Raw genomic sequence first — 18,928 nt, 5'->3', positions numbered from 1 at the left:
CTGTTCCAGTGCCTGACCACTCTTTCAGTAAAGTAATTCTTCCTAATATCTAATCTAAACCTCCCCTGCTGCAACTTCAGACCATTTCCTCTGGTCCTGTCATTATTTGCTTGGTGATCTCTTATTCAGAGTTTAGAGTAAACTAAAGATATCACAGCCTTAAGAGACATAACCTCATAGAGATAAAAACCACAAAGTTACATAGATATTTTGATTGTATGTCTGGTTAGTACCTTCTCTTATTTCAGAAAGACCCACCCTCTTTCCTACAAGGCACCTGTGTCCCACTGGTATTCTGAATGCCCACGCTTGGCCTCCACCCAACTGTCGGTTTACCTGGAAAATCCAAGCAAAATCAATCTCATGTATCTCTGAACTGCACAGAAATGCAGAAATACTACGTTGTAGAATATATTTACATGACTGAATTTTGATGTTAACGTTTTTGAAATGGCTATTTATCCCTTGTGAAACCAATAAGGGACAGAGACGTAGAGCAGTCCATTCAGAGCCACAGATACTAATCAGTTAGATGGCTATAATGCATACGTGACTGAGAATCTTAGTTTAAAAATACCAGTATCAAGAATCAAATGAATGGTTTTGCGTATCTAAAGAACAAAGCACTGGTTCAGAATAATTATGCTATTTATAGGCCTGTGGAATAATATGCATGTACATTATGGATGTTCTGTAATTTCACAGATGTGATTTTATTCTGTTACAGACATCATGACTCATATTTAAGCTTTACAATATACAGAACAGAATTAAATGAAAGTCAGCAGAGATTTGCTTCATACCTTATAAGGATCTATATGTATACATTAATATTAAAATCAAAAAATATTAGGTATGGTCCACACTAAAGTACGCAATTGCGTATTACAGCAATGATGATCCTTATGACACTGACTAAAGGGTTCAAAGACCTATGAACAGAAAAGAATATTCTCAGCTTAAAACTACGAAAGAGCTTTAGCATAAGCTAAGGGTATAGACTACTGTGGCCATGCAATACTCATGTATCCCCTGGCAGTTCATTAGACATACGATTTTGTAAATCTTCAACATAGCTTTTACAAAGGACCACGGGCACATCAAAAGCAACATTTTACTTATCACTGAACAAAAAAAGGACTAAAAAGCCCCCCAGGAAAACTGCTTTGAAAGAGAACAAAATCGCTTGTGAGATGTTTTCAAGACCAATCCACCACAGTGGAGCGAATGCCTACCACAATGTAATACCCCTTTTTTCCTCCCAAACTAAAGCACCAATAGTATTTGTCAGACAGACAGGAATACACTTCAATAAGGATAAAAAAAGAGTTTAAGGATTCAATTTTAACAGCTCCTCTGGATGCTAACTGGAAATAAGCTACACCATAGAACTTCTTCGTGATGAATCCACATAACACCCATATTTTTGTGCAAATACTAATATTCTTCATAATCTTATTTTTTTCCTAACACTTAAATGTTCATACAGAAAACAGTACAAAAAGGAGCTATTTGTCTTTTCTCGGTTATTTTTGTTTCCAAACAACACTATACACATTTTGGAAAGCATCATTCCCACCACCTATCTGGGGTCACTTTTCACCTAGTATAAGTGAAAGAATATGACTGCAGTGTATCAGCAATAAAAGTGTAGTAACTCTTGGTATTGTGCAAATAACTTAATGTTCACCTTGGTGTTGAAATGAAAAGTATGCACAGGCTGGTTTATAGTATGAGCTAGAGCAAATTTAATCTGAAGAGTTCAGAGTAGTTCGGAGGCGGTTTTGAGTTGGTGTCACTATATTAATGGAAGATAGCAACTCTCCAAATAGATCTTGATGTTAAATGCGATGTATCTAACCCATCAGTGGATTGGTACGTGATCCCTTCTGCTCTTCATCTGCAGAGGATACAAATTGTGCTGTTAACCTGGGATTCACTGTTTGACCTTTCAGGTCTAGCAGGTAACTTTTCAATCCTCAGTTATTTGGAAAAATAGTTATCTTCCCCTTCAACCATACAGTGATCCTCCAGCTGCTGGCCCCCCATGAGAGGCTGCTGAGTTCAGAATCACTACTAGATCACACTTTAAACATATTTAAAGCAATCCACATTTGATAAGACTCTGCAGAACAGTAAAACTAGATGCCCAGTCCTACTCAAGTGCCAAATCCTGAAGGTCACACAAAATACAAGCTATAAACAGCAGATATTTTCTTTGCTGCTCATTTGTTTAGCGTAACACAAATCATCCTGCATTCATACCACTGACAGACACAAAAGGAAACACTCCATCTGCCCACCAGTTCAGGGAGGCCACTCATCGTTCACCTCTCCATTTGGAAAAGACTGTAAATAAACAAACCTGTTTGGCCAACTGATCCTTCTTCACCAAGCCAGTGGCTGCAGCAATGTTCCCTGCTCCTTCCACTGTCTTCTGGGCCACCGCCGTCACCCCTGTCACCACAGCTCCCCCAACATTAGACACTTGCTCTTTGGTCTTCTCGGCCACTGAGGAGATGCAGAAGATGGAAAACCACATTACAGCTCTGGGAGCTCTAAGTTTTTCAGAGAATCTTAGCTATCACTGACAGCTCAACATCATGAACAGCCATAAGGCCACTTACACTTTGTGCACCCCAAGTGGATCTTAAGAAATGAGACTGTCCATCCGGTAACACCGGAGCAGCAGAGGTAAAAAAAAAACAAACCTTATTCCGGCTCAATTTCTTTCACATGAAAGACATTTGACACTTTCATTCATGTCTAACTGTACTTAAGGGGAGACAAGTCATTACTTAAGGCCCTTATTATGCCCAACACACTATGTGATATATAATAATTGCATTCAATATATCCCAGTTTGGAAATGTATTCCAGTTAGTCCACCAAACACTTGCTGCATGTTACAGGGCAAGGAAGACAATATTTACACTAGACTCAAAAGCCATTGATTATTATTCTATTTTTACTTTTTAAAATATACTTGATTAATAAGCAGAGCTACTGTTGCTCAGAGAATTTCTAATACAACTTTATATCTGGTTCTGTGAGATTTTTGCCTCACTGCTGATGCGTCCATCCGTAACATACTAATCTACAATAGACTGAATGCCAAAGACAGCAAAGCAAACTGGATTAATAGCTAACTTCAAAGCCCCAGGGAAACAACAACTCATTTAGCCTACATATACATCAGCAGTTGCCATTCTACCTTTCAGAATATTAGTGGGTTCTTTCTGCTCATTCATCCCCAAGGGCTCTTTCTGACAGCGGCTTGCACTATACTGAAACCGCACTACAAAAAGAGATGACTTCAGGCCTTAAAGTTACACAGACAGATTTTCAGAAAAAAAAAAACACATTTACTCATCTAAATAAGGGGCTTTTCTTCAAAAGTGTCCAGCATATAACTTTGTAATTCTAACTAATCCTATACTTTCCTCCAGCCCAAACCCCATCTGATCCATAAAATGCATTCATAACTCTATTTGCACCCTTTATGAGCATGGGATGGAGTCTGCTTGGCAGATAGGCCACCCTTTCAGAGACTCTTTTCGGAAGCACATACAGAGAGGACTTTCTATGGATAAATTAGATTTCTTTAATTCTTTACATACAGATTATCATCTGTCCACACCACAGGGCACACAGCATAGATTGCAATGACTGACATTAAGCAACAACAATTAGGAAAAGTTGTTAGAAAGGTAAACAATGTGCCTAATAAGTGACTTTTATTAATGACCCAACTAGTAAATATCTGCTGACTGAAAATGGGGGCAGATCATTTAATGCTCATTCTAACTAAGTTAAAGCGAAAAATTAGTAACCAATTGAGTATTATCTCTATTATGACCAAACTCAGGAGCTTTCATTATAGAGCAGGACAGCAACGGACTTCAGCATTGTCTGATACTAGAAACAGAAAAACAGTCTGTTCCAAAGATCTTCCAACCTATACATGCTAATAAGATACAAATTCATGAGAAATTTCACTGTAGCCCTCCAGTACTCTATTGACATGCTTTTTCCAGAAAAAAAAAAAAAGTCAAGTGGGTTTTGCTAAAAAGCAAATGTTACCCTGAGGGAAGGTTTCACATTAGGCTAGTAAGTGCAGGAAGACATCCATGAAGATGACTCATTTGAATATTACTAGCTACAGACAACAAAAGCTCTGGATTCTACACATGACATCTATACAGGAAGTTTTTCACTAGTTCTTGCAAACATGTATCTTAAGGTGTGTGTCCTTGTAATCCATCATATCTTCCAAAGAATACTAAAATCTGATCATGCATGGAGTCTTTCAGAAACAAACTGAGCAACATTATAAGACAGAAAATTGTTAACACTTTGATATTCTTTAGAATGTCTAGAAGAAATCTCAAACAGAGCTATGTAAAAAGTATCATCTTGCAAAAATCAGTTTTAAAGGAAGTGATATTCCCCAAGAAACTGGAAAAAAAAAGAAAGAAAAGAAAAAAGGAGAGATGTGTTTTGGGTAAGTTTCAATATTGTTTTTTGTTTCTCCTCTGTCTGGTTCCTTTTCTGGGAGAGAAGGAAAAAAAAGAAAACAAAACCAACAGAAGATACATAAATCAAGGTCCTTTTTATATACATTTTCTTCTGTTAATTTTTTATATGGCAGCAACACACACTGTTTTGAAAACTCCCATTTCCAAAATACACTGAGTGGCAGAACATTTAAAAAGACAAATTCATCAGGCTTGACGGTGACAAAGGATCACATGTTCAGCTGCTCTCAAGCGGGCTCCTCCCTTCTGATAAAATGAGAAAGCATGGCTGCACTGCGTTCATTGTCAATAGCCAGAATTAGTTTCATCAGCTCAAGATCTTAAAAAACCTGCACCTCAAAAGCAAGATATCAAGAAATACAGTGAAACTGGGTGCACGATGGATGCACCAGATTCTGATGCCATTAATAAAACCCACATTTCTCAGACTATTTTGTCATGGAAAGCACAACCACCTACCAAGAGCAACTATCCAGTGGCTGCCCTTCCCACAATTAGAGTGTTTTGGGAAAGCTCTGTCTGAAGTCTGTTTTCTCCTCCCAGAAATATGTTATCCTAGGAAAGGCTTAGTACATGCAAACAAAACGAAAAAGCAAAGAATCAGGCTGATAGTACTGTTACTGGAACAACAAGTACCAATAACAGTAATAAAAGCAGTATATTTAAGATTACTTCTATTCCAGACATAGCCTAAGAAAGCTATCACAGGAGGTACCCTGAAAGATCTCTCATACACTGCTTCAGAAATTGGAGCCATGAAGATAAATCCAGCAAACTATACACCTAGCACAGATTTGCAAAAGCACTCAACACTAGTAGGAAAAAGAGAGAGTCTTCCTGTGTGTCTCTAATGTATACCTAAACACTATCAAAGTTCCTATTACCAGAGTGACTCTCTAAATAAGCTCCAGCCCGGTGACCCTTCAGCTCTGGAACTCTAGTGACGGGAAAAGAAAAAAACAAAACAGGTTTCCAGTCTCATGTACTTTATTGCTTACACTAAGTAGTAACAGGGGAAAAGTATTAAGCGTGCACAAACAAATCTGTTCAGAATGCAGGGGGCTGATACCAACTAATTACATTAATCTGAATATCAGGTTGTTTAATGATCTTAAGCCATTAAGTCTTTGTAAAGTTGATGTCTGCTTTGCATCACAGTGCTGAGAAACAGTAAATCAGCTTCTACAGGGCTCTGCCGTGCTTTGGCCTGATTACTTCTGTCCATCTATGCAGAGACTGCCCATTCCAGTAAATGATCCTGGGATTGTCTACAATGACCATGCCAAGGCTAACTTTGAAACTGAAGTTCTAATACTGATTACAGCACTCTACAAAAATTATTAGCATTGAATCTTTCTTTTCTCTACTTATTATAGACAACTGCGTAACATAACGCTATCAATGTGAAAACTTTGGAGCCATTAAGAATGAGAATTAGTTGCTTGAAGAATTTTGAACAATAAAAGGAGATTAAAACCACAGGATTTCTCTGAATTAATGAAATTACTCTTACTGCACTAAATATCAAAGGCCAGTAGAAACGTTAATTAGGCAAGCCAAGTCAGATTTATAAGCTAACACCCCCTAAAACCAATAAGCAAAGCTGCTTCATCTTTAGAACTTCTGGGAAAGAGTGACCTGACAAAAAACACACTTACTGTACTCCTGTGAATCACAGCCTGGTATCCTCATTTTACAGTGTCTCAATGCCACTAAACCTGGTACAATCAGGTCATACTTTGTTTAAAGCAAGAAACATCTCAGTTTAATATTTTTGGGTTTGGAAAGCAACTGACCGAAAAGTCTATTTAGTTGTTTAGCACTTGGAGGTGTGTCAGCTCAGTCCCTTTACCAGCAACAGGTTTTAAACCACAGCCTATTCAAAAATAGCAAAGCCAGCAAGACCTTGGAACTCAGACAGTGAGAAAGGACTGACTGCACAACTGTGAGCACACACTCATTTTGATCTGTGATTCTAGTTTGCATTTGACTGTCTCCAACCTCTTGAATCATTTTTAGTCACATAACAAAACGTGTTGTTTCACATGATATTAACACACTGATGCACCATAAAATCACCAGAACTTGTGAACTCCTAGTCCTACGAAAAGAGGCAAGTCGGTCCTTACAACTGCAGCTTTGTCATATCAACTTTAACAGCGTTGATTTAAATGAATTTGAGTTCTAAAAAAACTTCACTAGCATTCCTCAGTGTCTTCATATTATATCTCAGCCCCAATCTGTTTTTACATACCTTTTCTGCTTGCCAGAACAACTCTTAACAGACTTGCAATTTTAAAATCTTTTTTATTTTCAGAATATGTGCCCAAGCAATTCCTCTGTTCTTACACTACCAAGCCCATACTGTTTCATTTTAGAAACCGTACTCCTGGATTCTGCATTAGGTCTCCTCTTCTCACAGCCACACGTTAACCTGCATGTCCTCTATTCATTTTCCATTTTCATTCAACAGCCAAACTTCTTTCAAAGAGTTTAATAAGCCAGAAGGAAGCAAACTGTGGCACAGTACCCATTATTCCCAAGCTTTGGGTGTTTCACTTTGTGTCACCCTTTTCCTAAAGCGGGTGAGGACCGACCACTGTTTTGCCTAAAATTCCCAGTAACTCATCTGAAGTTTCTATTCATAGGCACAGCAGGTAACAGATGTGCTCTCCATATGTTTGGTTTCGTAGTCTGTTTTGTATCTTCCAGAAGAAAATTTACATCTTTTCAAACCTGTCAAAAATTCTATTCATCTACTTAAAATGTCCCATCTCACTACGCATATTGCAATCAGATCAACATGGATACTCATGGTTCCCCACTAAGCTAGCCCACTATAGAGTCCCAGTCCTTCAGCAAGTTTCCTACATGCCCAAATGCCCTTGACTTTTATCCTACCAAAGCCCAGCGTGGTGAACATCACCTCTATCAACTTGCTTGCTGGCGCTGTCAGTTGCTGTTCCCACATCTGTGATGACATTAGATATACGTGCCTCAGATCTCATTCTACTGCAGTCCTCTACTGGTTACAGGGTCACAATCCCTCAGAACATTTCTCTTAATTGAGGTCTAACAAGCTGAGATTTCAAACCTCTTAACAACCACATGCGTGTTCAGTCCGAGGTTAAACTCTGAAGGACTACCATAGATACTCTGTTCAGTTTTGTTACTAAAAATACTCTTGACTGATTTCTCAGTCATTTGGGTTGTGATATTAAGTACTGCCAAGCTAAGTTTACCTACAGTTGTTTATCCTTTGCATTGGCTTATGTGAGCACAGGGGAATGATAACACCACTGTACACAGAACAAAAAGAAAGAAATCCTTTTCTACTCCCTTACTTATTTGATTTCTAACTTCTTAGGGGGAAAAACCACTTTAAATTTCTTGACCACGCATTTTCTGCAGAAGTCCTGTATTCTACAGCAGAAAATTACAGATTCTATTCAATGCACTATGGTCAGCTGAGGTTTTCCTGCACTCTGTAGAGATCAAAGACTTCAATTCATTTTGCCACTTACTACAAATTATTGGTTAATGGTTTCAGTTCATACCTACAATGATCCCTGCAAATCAATTTAAAAATGCAGATTTACTCTTTCCCAGTGTATAAATGCCAATATGGACATACATGCCCGGCATTAACTTCAAAGTTTGAAAGTGCTGTTGCTACTGAGAGATTAGGCAGTTCTAAAAAACCTTTCAAAACCCTAATAACTGCGAGAAACTCAAATCAGTTTTTCTTGAAACTCTGGAATTTGTTTCTTTCCTGTAGGCCATTTCCTTTCCACCTTCCCACCCCACCAGCTCCAGTGGGACACACTGAGGTGTCACGAGGATCAGGAATGGAGGGGGTGGTGAGGCAGTGGCCGCACGGCTGCAGGCGCAGCAAACGCACCTCACCTGAAACCGCGCTATCTCCGTGCTGCTGGAAACAGACCTTGGGCTGGGATGAAGAACCACTAAGAGCACAGGTGATACTCGGGTATCAAGTTCACACGGAATTCTCTGCAGCCACAGATGTGCCAGTTTAAAGCCCTTTCAATCAGTCCTGCCAGCTTACCAGCAAAGACACATTTTCCTCACAGGGACAGGTGGATCCCATCAGGCCCTGGCATACCTTGTGTTTTAAAGACTCTTCCATGATTATAAAAGCCAAAACCCTGGCAAATGCACCAGTCCTGGAGCCAGGTATTGATGTCTTGGGCACACCTGTTTCTTCCAAAGTCTCTCCCCGTTACCGGGAGGATTGAGGAAAGAACTACCTGTGCTCCTGAACCTTTTATGCCCCAGAGAGGCAGCAAACTTCCCTGAAAATAGGGTCTGGTCTGCAAATGGGTGCCTCCATTCTGCTCAGGAGGGAGTTCACCGATGACCATAACTTGCTGTTGCTTCTTCTCAGCGCTGGTCTTAATGCAGGTCTTACTGCGAGGGGTCGGTTGATGTGCCCTTGGTAAGGGTGCTTACACAGGTTCCTCCTTTTCTATCTCATCATGCGCTTCATCAACCCAGAGCCTGGGTATCATCACACAGACTGCAGTTAACAGCAGCGATTGTACAGCAGGGCTGAGTTAGCGTCTGCAAAGGTGAAACTCCATTTTGCATCCCAGCTTCACTATAGATAGTCTAAAAGACTTACGCGTGGAAATGCTGCTGATCTTGTTTGCCTTAACTGCAAACACTCCCTGGGACTCTTTCTTTCTACCTAGCTCTTACAGTCCCTACTGTATGAAGGAGGCTCCTTCTACATTATTTTCCCCTCCTTTATTTGTTGCAGTAATTCCTGACTCATCCACTAGCATTGGTCCTTTCTGACTATGAGCTCTGAAATCAGCAGTTTAAAATCCTCCTGACACATGCCCAAGTGCCTCCCTACTTTGCCTTTCAAAGTCCTCCTCCAGTGGTATTCCTCTTCTCAACTCCACTCCCACTTTTCTGCCTCCTCAGATCCCAAGGAGACAAACCTGGACACCCAAGCCTGGCTTTCAGTTCCTATAGGTTGAAGTTCTTCACAGCAAAAAAAATAAAATAAAATTAAGAAAGACTTCACTTTTTTGCACCAACTAATTTATAACATTCCAGCACAGAATATTTTACCTTCAGCAATTATCAAACAAGAGAAAAACCCTCAATTTATCTATTTCTGCAAATGCAAGTTATTGCCTTCTGTTTAGGAATCTGGTTTCGTTAGTCTCTCCTGGCTCATATAGTACAACTTGACTTTGATTCAGAACATCCCTCAAAAAACCCTTCTCACGTAGAAACAACTACATTAAATTTACATATTTGATTGTAAAACAGTGTATGCATTTTGACAAAAGGAATGTTGCCTTCTGCCTCTCTATTTTTCTATTTTTTCTATCATTCATAAACTAGAGTGGCCTCAAAAAATATACAGATTTTTTAACAGCTAAACAGTTGGTTAAACATAGGGAAGCATCTGAAAATAAGAAATAATTGTCTTACCTGTTGTGACACCATGAACAACTCCTTCCTTGGTCCTGGAACCTAAACAAAGAACAATATTAAGTTGAAAATACATGTTCTTAAGTCCTGGCAAAGACTAGATGGATGATAAAGGGGGATGAATATATAGATTACATACAGTTGGATACGGTATTTCTTAAGATTATTAAAATTAATTCAAGAGACATTCAAGCTAAGGGAAAGGGCAAAACCATCAATAAAGAGCAACTGCATGAATGTATATTGACTGTGGAAATGGGAATAATACTGGAAACTCTTCTCCAGTTTATTTCTTGTACATACTGACTTCCTTGCCATTTTCTTAATAGCCATGTTAATTAAGCCTCCCACATTGCAAACTCACACGGATGACTCCACACAGAAAACATGTTACAGTTAACATCCTAATGAGACTCATGCATGCATTTGCAGAAGATCAGAGCCAAAGTTTCCAGAAGATCCTTAAAATTTCATCTTAAAACTTTTATCCAGATCTCATTTTGCAGGGATTGACAACGGTTACTGAACTACAGAAAGGCCTAGAGGTTAAAACCCCAGGGAGCTGGAAGTGCTAGCCAGATTTAGACAAAAATTAATGCAAAGGGGAAACATTAAATGGTAGATAGGATTCAAACATGAAAATGCCACCAGGGTCAAACCTAATGTCTGCTGCGTCTCAGCATCCTCCTTGTCACAGGCAGGTGTGACAACTCATGCAAATATTCTGCAGACAGCAACATAGAGCTAGTACTAGAGCCGAGACTGAGACAAAACACAAGACCTGTGTAAGTGATGTAACTGCCAGCCTGAAGACCAAACCTATTTCTGGAACACCCATGTAAAAATATCATGACTTTTTTCCATGCTGCATGAAAGGGAAGAATCTCTCATGTCTTCAACGGGAAGAGAAACAAATCAGCACATGTTGCTGTTGGAAACGAAACTACATGTCTTTTTCCCTACCAAAGCTCTACTTGTCCTTGACAGGTTTTATAATCTGGCTACATTTCAGGGATTAGTATCCATCTGTGGACTATGATCCCCAACAATGTGCAATTAAGTGTCAGAGACAGAGTTTATGGCTCCTAGTTTATCACCTTACCCGAGTCTGCCAGAGATAAGATGACTTTTTTTTTTTTATTTTATTATCAACACAGAAATTACCTTATTTGTAAGGCAATTTTTTGTCTGTATGTCATTCAGTATTTGAGACATTATAATTTATATTTCTGACTTCAGACTTCTCACATCTATATAATTTTACCTTAACACTATGTGTTAAATCATATACAAACTAATATAAGCAGAAATATATTAGAAGGAAATGTATGAGCAGAAATATATTAGAAGAAAGCAACTTTGTCCACAATTCTTTACAATAATACACTGAAATACAAGTTCATTCATCAATATGTCATACTTGCTACTAGTGCCAATTTATGGAACTTAAGCTATTTGTGGCACTATAAGACTGATTACAGCATTGAAAAGGTTGCGCTACCCATGAACAAGAGCAGAAAAACAATCCATGATAAATAACAGGAAAAAATGTTGCATCAAGTAAAATGACATGTTCCTTTAACTAGCTAAAAAAGAGGTTAAACAGCTGAGACTTCTTCCCCCACCCCCCGGTTTATTGTGATTTTCTCTTTTAAAAAGCTTGTTTTCTCTCATTGAAAATGTTTACCATTGAAAGAATCATTCATTTTACTAAATCCAAGGTTCTAAGAACTTGTTTTAGGACCTTGGCTCTCAATTTTGTGGCACCATGAGACCTAAAAAGCAAAGCACTTGGGACACATACTGGAATCCAAGCAGAGAATGGTTCTACTGACTTCTAGAAAGAGACTAAACACCATTTCACGCTTACAGTGTGTCTAGCAGAACACTTAATATTAAGCATATGCTTTTAAATGCATTGTTAGACCTGGCCAATATCTCATTCATCTTGTTGAAGTTATTGTCTGCAAGCCATGCTATTAAACACATGGAAACCTGTGAATAGCAAGTACTCGGTTCCCTGGGGCTGGTAAGAGATGGATGGTACGACAGAACTCCCTGAGGACCTCTGCAATGCACATATCTCCGGAGGGACATATGCAAGTTGATTCTTACTTCATTTACCATGATGTAACACTGCTATAACAACAACTAACACAGAAATGCTAGCCTCTTTCTGTTAGCGGAAGACAGGCTTTTCTTTAATGAAAGCTCAGCTTGCAGACCCAAACAGAACAGAGATATGTATAGCCAAATCCATTAATTGGCAAACAACCAGCTAAGTGGTGGTCCAGACCTTACAGCATATGTTAGAGCTCACTACTATTTGCCCCACTACTGCACACTTGCATGGAAGTAGCTGCTTCTGCAGTCACAGCTACAACAGGATCTAGAAGTACGTTCGGATCTGCCAGAACAGGCCTATAAATAACAACAGTTGAATTCAGTAGGACGACTTCTGACTGGCAACAAAGGAAAGCTGGTCATCCACATTGTTTCTGAGAGAAACTAGCTGTCTTTCATTCTGGCATTCCCAAAATATCAATAATCTTGCTCATTGTACCCTGCATAACAAAGGGAACAGAGGAATCAGAGTAGGGGTAACAGAAAGACCAAGGAACCTGACACCGACCTACACCACTTAGGTGATGCAGGAGCAATAGCAGTGCACTGTAATGCTACTTCTCCGTGCTGGAATACACATTTGTGCAAGGGGAGGGAGAAGCCAAAACCAGAATTTTTGCCTTTTTGTAATTATAAAAAAAATACAATAGACTCTCTTCATTTCATTATTTATTATCATCACCATCATTATGCCAAAAAGAAAGCATATAACAGCAGTTTGGCAATGCACTCATTTCCAGGCTTTTTGAGAGACAGACTATTCCAAGCAAGCCCTCCCTGAGATTCAGGTTGCTTAGTCAGAGCTGGTTAAAGACAGCAAGACATAAACCCAAATGAGGGGAAGGACAAATCATTGTCTAAGGAGAACAATTAGCCCCAAGTGCTGAAGCTCATTATTCCACCAGACAGACCTTGAGTCCCTCGACTACTCCACTGGCTTTTCTACTACCAAAGGAAAATAAGAAACCTTATGAAAAGAGAGTGCAGCAGAGGAATTTGGATGGTCTTGCCAAATAGGTCATGACTGCACTGTTCTACTCGAAGGCCACTTGCCAGCTAAGCGCAGGGAGTAGTAAACAACTCATCTGCTAGTCATCCAACTCCTGATAAACTATTCCTTTCTTCCGCCTGGGTATAACACACCAAAAATGATCAGACTGGAAACGTCCATTCCTGAGCACTGAACATGCACTCAAGAGTCAATTGAGCAAATACTTCAGCTCTCTGGTAGCACACACAGGGCTCAGCGGAGCTCTTGAGCAAGCAAGAGCACCCTTCTTACTCTCAGTTCCTGGTTTCAAAGCAACTGGGGGTAAGCATTAGCTCTCGTTTCCTCACTGCTTCACACCAACAGTTCTTGAAGGGTATATGGAGACACAGTTTTAAATTTACAGAACACACGATGCAGCACAGGACCACTGAGCCCCAGTCCTCCTTTCTAATCGACAATCAGGCCATTGTTTGACAGCAAGAAAGGTCCTGATGGCTGTGCTTGTATGAGTCAAGACAGAGACACTGATTCCAGCTGGCCAATGCTGAATTACATCAGCAAAGGAGTTTAGGGAAAAAAAAACACCTGAAAGCGCAAAAACACACTATAGACTGTATTAAACAGTATCTTGGGTATTAAAAAGCAGGACAAAGACACTGGACTGAGGGAAGAAAGAACAGACTTCAGCATGGAGAAGGGAAAAAATCCCCAGTTACTCCTCCACTCCGTCAGAGCTCTAAGTTTCCCCTTGTGCCAAAGGGAACTCTTTTTGCGGAAAAAACAAACAAACAAAAAACCCAAACCCCACATTTCATCCCAAGCAGCAGCTTTTGTTAATAGAACTCTTACCAGGTAGAATTATGTTACAATCTTTCACATAACAGCTAACAGTGGCTAACAGAAAGGTCCAGATGTTTTCCATATTTACACAAATTCCATGGATTTCAGTGGGAGACTACATCACTTGGGGGATCTGGACCAAAGATTTTGCATCTTACTAATTCTCCAGCAGCAATGGAAGGCTGAACGTTATGGAGCTGACTCTTGAAACTGAAAACGATTAACAGGTTGCTCTCAGCCCAATTTTGCTAGGGTTTGGGTTTGTTTGGCTTTTTTGCAAGATGTCAGGCAGCTTTCACAGCATAATCCAGCTGTGAAATTTTTATCTGAAAACCCAACTATAAAGACAGGGAGTGAGAAACCTTCAGGAGCTCTAATGCAGTGTGCTGCCCCTCTCTTCTGATCATAAAGGGGTTTCACCACCTTTGGCATTGCAACCATTACCAGCCTACAGGGCTGAGAGATTATCACACCAGCCTTTGCTAATGCTGCTCAGGAGCGGAGCCGCCCCTGCTGCCTGCTTGGAAGTAGACGGATAAATACCCAGCTCCTCGTTTCCCCCTTACCCTACTTGATCCTGTTGAAACTGCAGCTGGGGAAACCGTGGCTCCCCACACGCAGCTACGGCCAGGCACACACACGAGCTGCCAGAGCTCCTGGAGACAGCTTCCAGGCAAAGGCTTTTTTAGCTGCATGGCTGAAACTGCGCATATAGCTCTTCCCTCCTGAAAAGCAGGCATCTGCTGTGGGGAGGATCCTTCACCATTACTACAGTCATATGCACAGGCCCCCATACGGGCTCAGGGCTCTGCTGCCCTCAATATTTTATTCTTGAAGTAAATAGCAAGCCTGCCCTCCAAAGTTCAACCTCAGCAAAAGCGTCTCTGAAGACAAGAGGAAATCTGTTGCCTTTGGGAGCAGAACTAGGTTCAAATATTATTACGGTCCAGAAAACAGGTCAGACACAAAGATTAATTCAGTACACAATGCAGGTTTCTAATACAAAGAAATCAATGACCCTAAAAGCATGGTCAGGAACTACAAGAAAACAAAATTAAAAAAAAAAAAAAAAAAAAAGAAAGCCCTACCCCTGAAAAACAATGCCAATATCAAGCACAATGTACAGTGAAAGAACATCTATTTTGATATATTGAAAATGAGCAGACACTCATTTTAAAACAGATTCATCTTGCAATTAGTTTTCAAAATGACTGCCATCTCTGCTGGCAAGAGCACCAAGCTTTGCTATGGCTCAGCAGAAGAAAAGCGTATTCCAAATGAGTAGCCCAAACTACCCGGAGCAGAAATAATTTGTTACAGACTGGCACTAGCCCGCAAGGGCAGAGGGAATCCTGAAAAGACACTGGAATTGCAGAGGCCTCAGTGCTCCCATTTAAAAGAAATGCCTCTGGTTTTCAACTCCGTTTAACTTCTCTTTGATATCTGTGCACATCTCCCCCAGGTACACGCAGCGTCCATTACAGAATTAACCCGCTACAAAATCAGCACAAAAGAAAGGACCTACAGAAAAGAGTATCTTTGCCCCTCCATTCTTTTAGAGACAAACTTTATTTGATGAATAGGAGAAATAGATCCATAATTATTTTTTTTAATGACCATTTCTTCATATGGTCTTGGCAGATTCTTTTCTCGTGAATTTTTCATGGCAACACTTGCAAGATAGTCCTCTAAAGCCTGACACTTGCTAAGGGAAGATGATGATTGTGCAATCAAAGTACTGATCTGGGATTTGAGAAGAACTTCATCCCTGGCTCTGTGCAAGATTCTTGTGTGGCCTAGATAAGTCACTTAACAACTGCTTTGCTACCTTGGGGTCCACCTGCCCTACCTCATTAACAGTAGTGGCTCTTCCTTGAGAATTCATGGAAAATGCTATGATATGCAATAGTAAGTACAGAACATTAAGTTAATTTCAAAAGATGAGGAGATGACATTTTGCCATACAAAATGTTACTGTCTATATGCCAAGCAGTCAGCATGGCTGATGCTCAGTTCCTGAATTAATCTCACATGTTTCTTCTCTTAAAATCCCACTTAAAACCCACATGTGCTAAGAAATGCTGTGAAGCTGTCTTCCACTTCAGCTATTACGTATTTTTTTAAAAACCTATTTTTACAGTACCAACTACCCCTTCAGCCTTAACCTAGCAAACTTCTTGAATAGAGTGCCAGCTAGTGACCTGTACTGTGAGGCATCTCCTATGACACAACCTCATTCAGTATGGCTTTACAGACGTGGCTCCACACAGCAGTAACGCGTGGCCAGCACAACACAATGACCTAAGAACAAGCATTTGGCCTCGGAGAACTGGAGCTGAGGAGGGCACAGCTCTCCTCTTGTTTGTTTTGCAATGATCTCCTACGAGCGATTACATATTTTTCTGATGAGGATCCAGCTGTGAACGTCAGGCTACACCGACCAGCAGCGTGATCTCTGCTGCCTACCTACCCACATAGAGGACGCCCTCTTTCGTCTTTCCTGCCGCCTCTGCCACACCCTGCTTGGTTTTTTCTGCTGCTGCTACGACTCCCTCCTTTGCCTTGGAAAGTCCTTTCATGAACACATCCATGGCTGAAGAGTTTCTTCACAGAGCTCTAGAGAAAAAAGAAAAAAAAAAACAACAGTACACTTTCAGCTTTCTATCCCAGAAAGGAAAGAAAATTTTATTCAAACTGAATTGGATCACAATTACTTAAAAATTACATTATTTATACCCCCATATTATGTACCTTTCATCCTCATCTGTATCAGCAATACACAAACACCTCTCTGTACATGAGGTTGCACTCAGTATTTCAGGTAGAAAGAACACTCAAATAACTAAAAAGGAGTACGATTATGTCAAACACCTTTACATTTTCTCACGTGCTCTGATACATAGCAAGTTAAACAGCACTGACAGAGCAGTTCCCTCAATCCAAGCAAAGCTTGGGGATCCTGTTTTCACAGAATCCTACGGAGACTTTGTCGATAACACAGTTCTGCTTGGAAAATGGATTCACTGATACAAGTCCCTTCCTTGCCTACCAAGGCATGATTTCCTCCAAAGGACAGTTCTGTTTATGTTCTGATTGCATGATTTAGCCCCATGATTTGATGATACTAGACCTCTCATCCAGAGGAAGAGGACAACTTAAAGAAACACTAGCAACTTAAAAAAAAAAACCCTAAACACACCTTCTAAATGACAAATGTTCACTTGTTATAAGAAACCACCATTACAATCCAGAAGGACTGGAGCAAACAGAAAATGCTGCTTTTCCAGTAGTCCAGCATTTTGTACAGTGCTTGTCACTCTTCTGGAAATTGAGCTTTCCTGACTGGGTTCTCTGCAAGTATCAGGACTGAGAAAAGATTTTACTAAAAAGCAAAAGCAGGAATGCCGGGTTTTAAAAGCACTGCACTAAAGCTAGCAAGTGAGTTCTGTGGCAGCTATACAACCCAGCGCTACACTGGAACAGATAAAATAGTAATTAAAACCAAGGAGTCAGAGTCCCTTCAACGAATCTGTTACCGATAGTCCTTTCTCCTCCTCCACCTACACAGAAAGAAGTGCTGCCTGCTATTTTCTTTTCTCTGCCGGAGGCTGAGTAGGAGGAATGGCTGTCTAGGAAGGCATTTGGGCTGCTGCAGCTTTCTACTAACTCGTGATGAGTGTGTGAGGAAAGGCAGTATTTGCGCTCCAGCCAAACTGACTACCGCACCTGTCACCCCGGGGCTGGGGGGCCTCGTACACACAGAGACATGGGGGAGGCAGGCCCCAGCCCGCGGGACCCTCCAGCTCCTCCACCAAGGGGGTCCCCAGGCCTGTCCCCAGGCGGGGGGCAGCACCACAAGCAGCTGCGGGGGCACCTGGGGACCCCGGGCGGGCGGTGTGGATATATATATCAAATAATACCCAGGCACCTGCAGAGGGAGAGAGAGGGCAGGGCGCCGTGACCACACACATACGTCCATGTAGAGAGAGGCGCCTACCGAGGAGCGCAGGGCGACGGCACCATGTGGGGCACCCAGGGGCTCTGGCTTACACGCCGTCGGCACAAGGCGACCACAGCGCCCGGCTTCTCCTCCCTCGCCCGTGCCCAGAAGAGGACGTTCGACAGGATATATATATATATAAAAGATATTTTATATATATATAGATATAATTCCATGGATGTGTCTATACACATACAGGCACCCCTACAGACACAGAAAGCCCAGCCCTGGGCAGCACCGGCGCGGAGCCGCTCACCCCCGCCGCGCCGCTCCGCTCCGCTCCGCTCCCTCCCCGAGCCCGGGGCGCCCCGGGGCACCGCCGCCGCCCCGCCACTTACCGCCGTGCTCCTCCGCCACCGGCGACCGACCCGTTCCGAGGAGGCGTGGGGCGGTGGGGAGGGGGTGCCGGGGAGGCGGAGGGCGAGGCGCGGAGGGGCCCGAGGGGAGCTGCCCCTTCCTCAGCACATCCCGAGGCGGGGGAGAGCAGGCCGGGTCTGCTGGAGCCACCCCCGACGGCAGCCCCGCAGGCGGCGAGTGTGAGGGAGAGGCGAGGGACGGAGAGAGGATGCGCCGCAGGAGGGAAGGAGGGAGGGAAGGAGAGAGGGAGGGAGGGAAGGAGGAGCGGAGGGAGGCAGGGAGGCTCCCGCCACCCTCCCGCGCCTTTTCCCGGCCCACCCTCTGGCGGGGGCTGCGCCCACCCACTCGCGTCTTCTGCGGGAGCGAGGCGGGAGGCGCCGTAAAGTGGGAGCGCTTGTCGCGTCGGCGCGGATCGGATCGAGCGAGGGTCAAGGGGAGCTTTGGTGTCTCTGTGACTCCGCACACCCACCACCCGCTCAAGAGGCTGGAGCACCACATCTCAGAGAAGTGTAAGGAAGCTGTTGGTGGCGGCTGCAGTACACCTGCGTTTCCCTTCACCTTTCACTTCACCAAAGCCTTAGAAAATCTCCCCGAGCATCTAGCTGCTTC

The 18,928-nt window shown here is 42.0% G+C and overlaps 1 protein-coding gene across 1 annotated transcript in view; it reads right to left on the bottom strand.

Moving 5' to 3' along the window:
• Nucleotides 1-18,562, bottom strand: part of SNCA (synuclein alpha) — a 72,393-nt gene extending 53,831 nt beyond the window's left edge. Inside the window, exons 1-4 of the mRNA XM_063337018.1 lie at nt 18,301-18,562; nt 16,433-16,578; nt 10,008-10,049; nt 2,366-2,511 (exon numbers count right to left, since the gene is read on the bottom strand). Coding sequence (XP_063193088.1) covers nt 2,366-2,511; nt 10,008-10,049; nt 16,433-16,553 — 309 coding nt within the window. The 5' untranslated portion in view covers nt 16,554-16,578; nt 18,301-18,562. The remainder of the gene's footprint in view (nt 1-2,365; nt 2,512-10,007; nt 10,050-16,432; nt 16,579-18,300) is intronic.
• Nucleotides 18,563-18,928: the final 366 nt, after the last annotated feature.

This window comes from Chroicocephalus ridibundus, chromosome 5 (genome assembly GCF_963924245.1).
Source record: "Chroicocephalus ridibundus chromosome 5, bChrRid1.1, whole genome shotgun sequence".
Taxonomy (NCBI): Eukaryota; Metazoa; Chordata; class Aves; order Charadriiformes; family Laridae; genus Chroicocephalus; species Chroicocephalus ridibundus.
The sequence above is the reverse complement of the archived record's forward strand: the minus strand, read 5'-3'. Positions and strand labels throughout refer to the sequence as shown.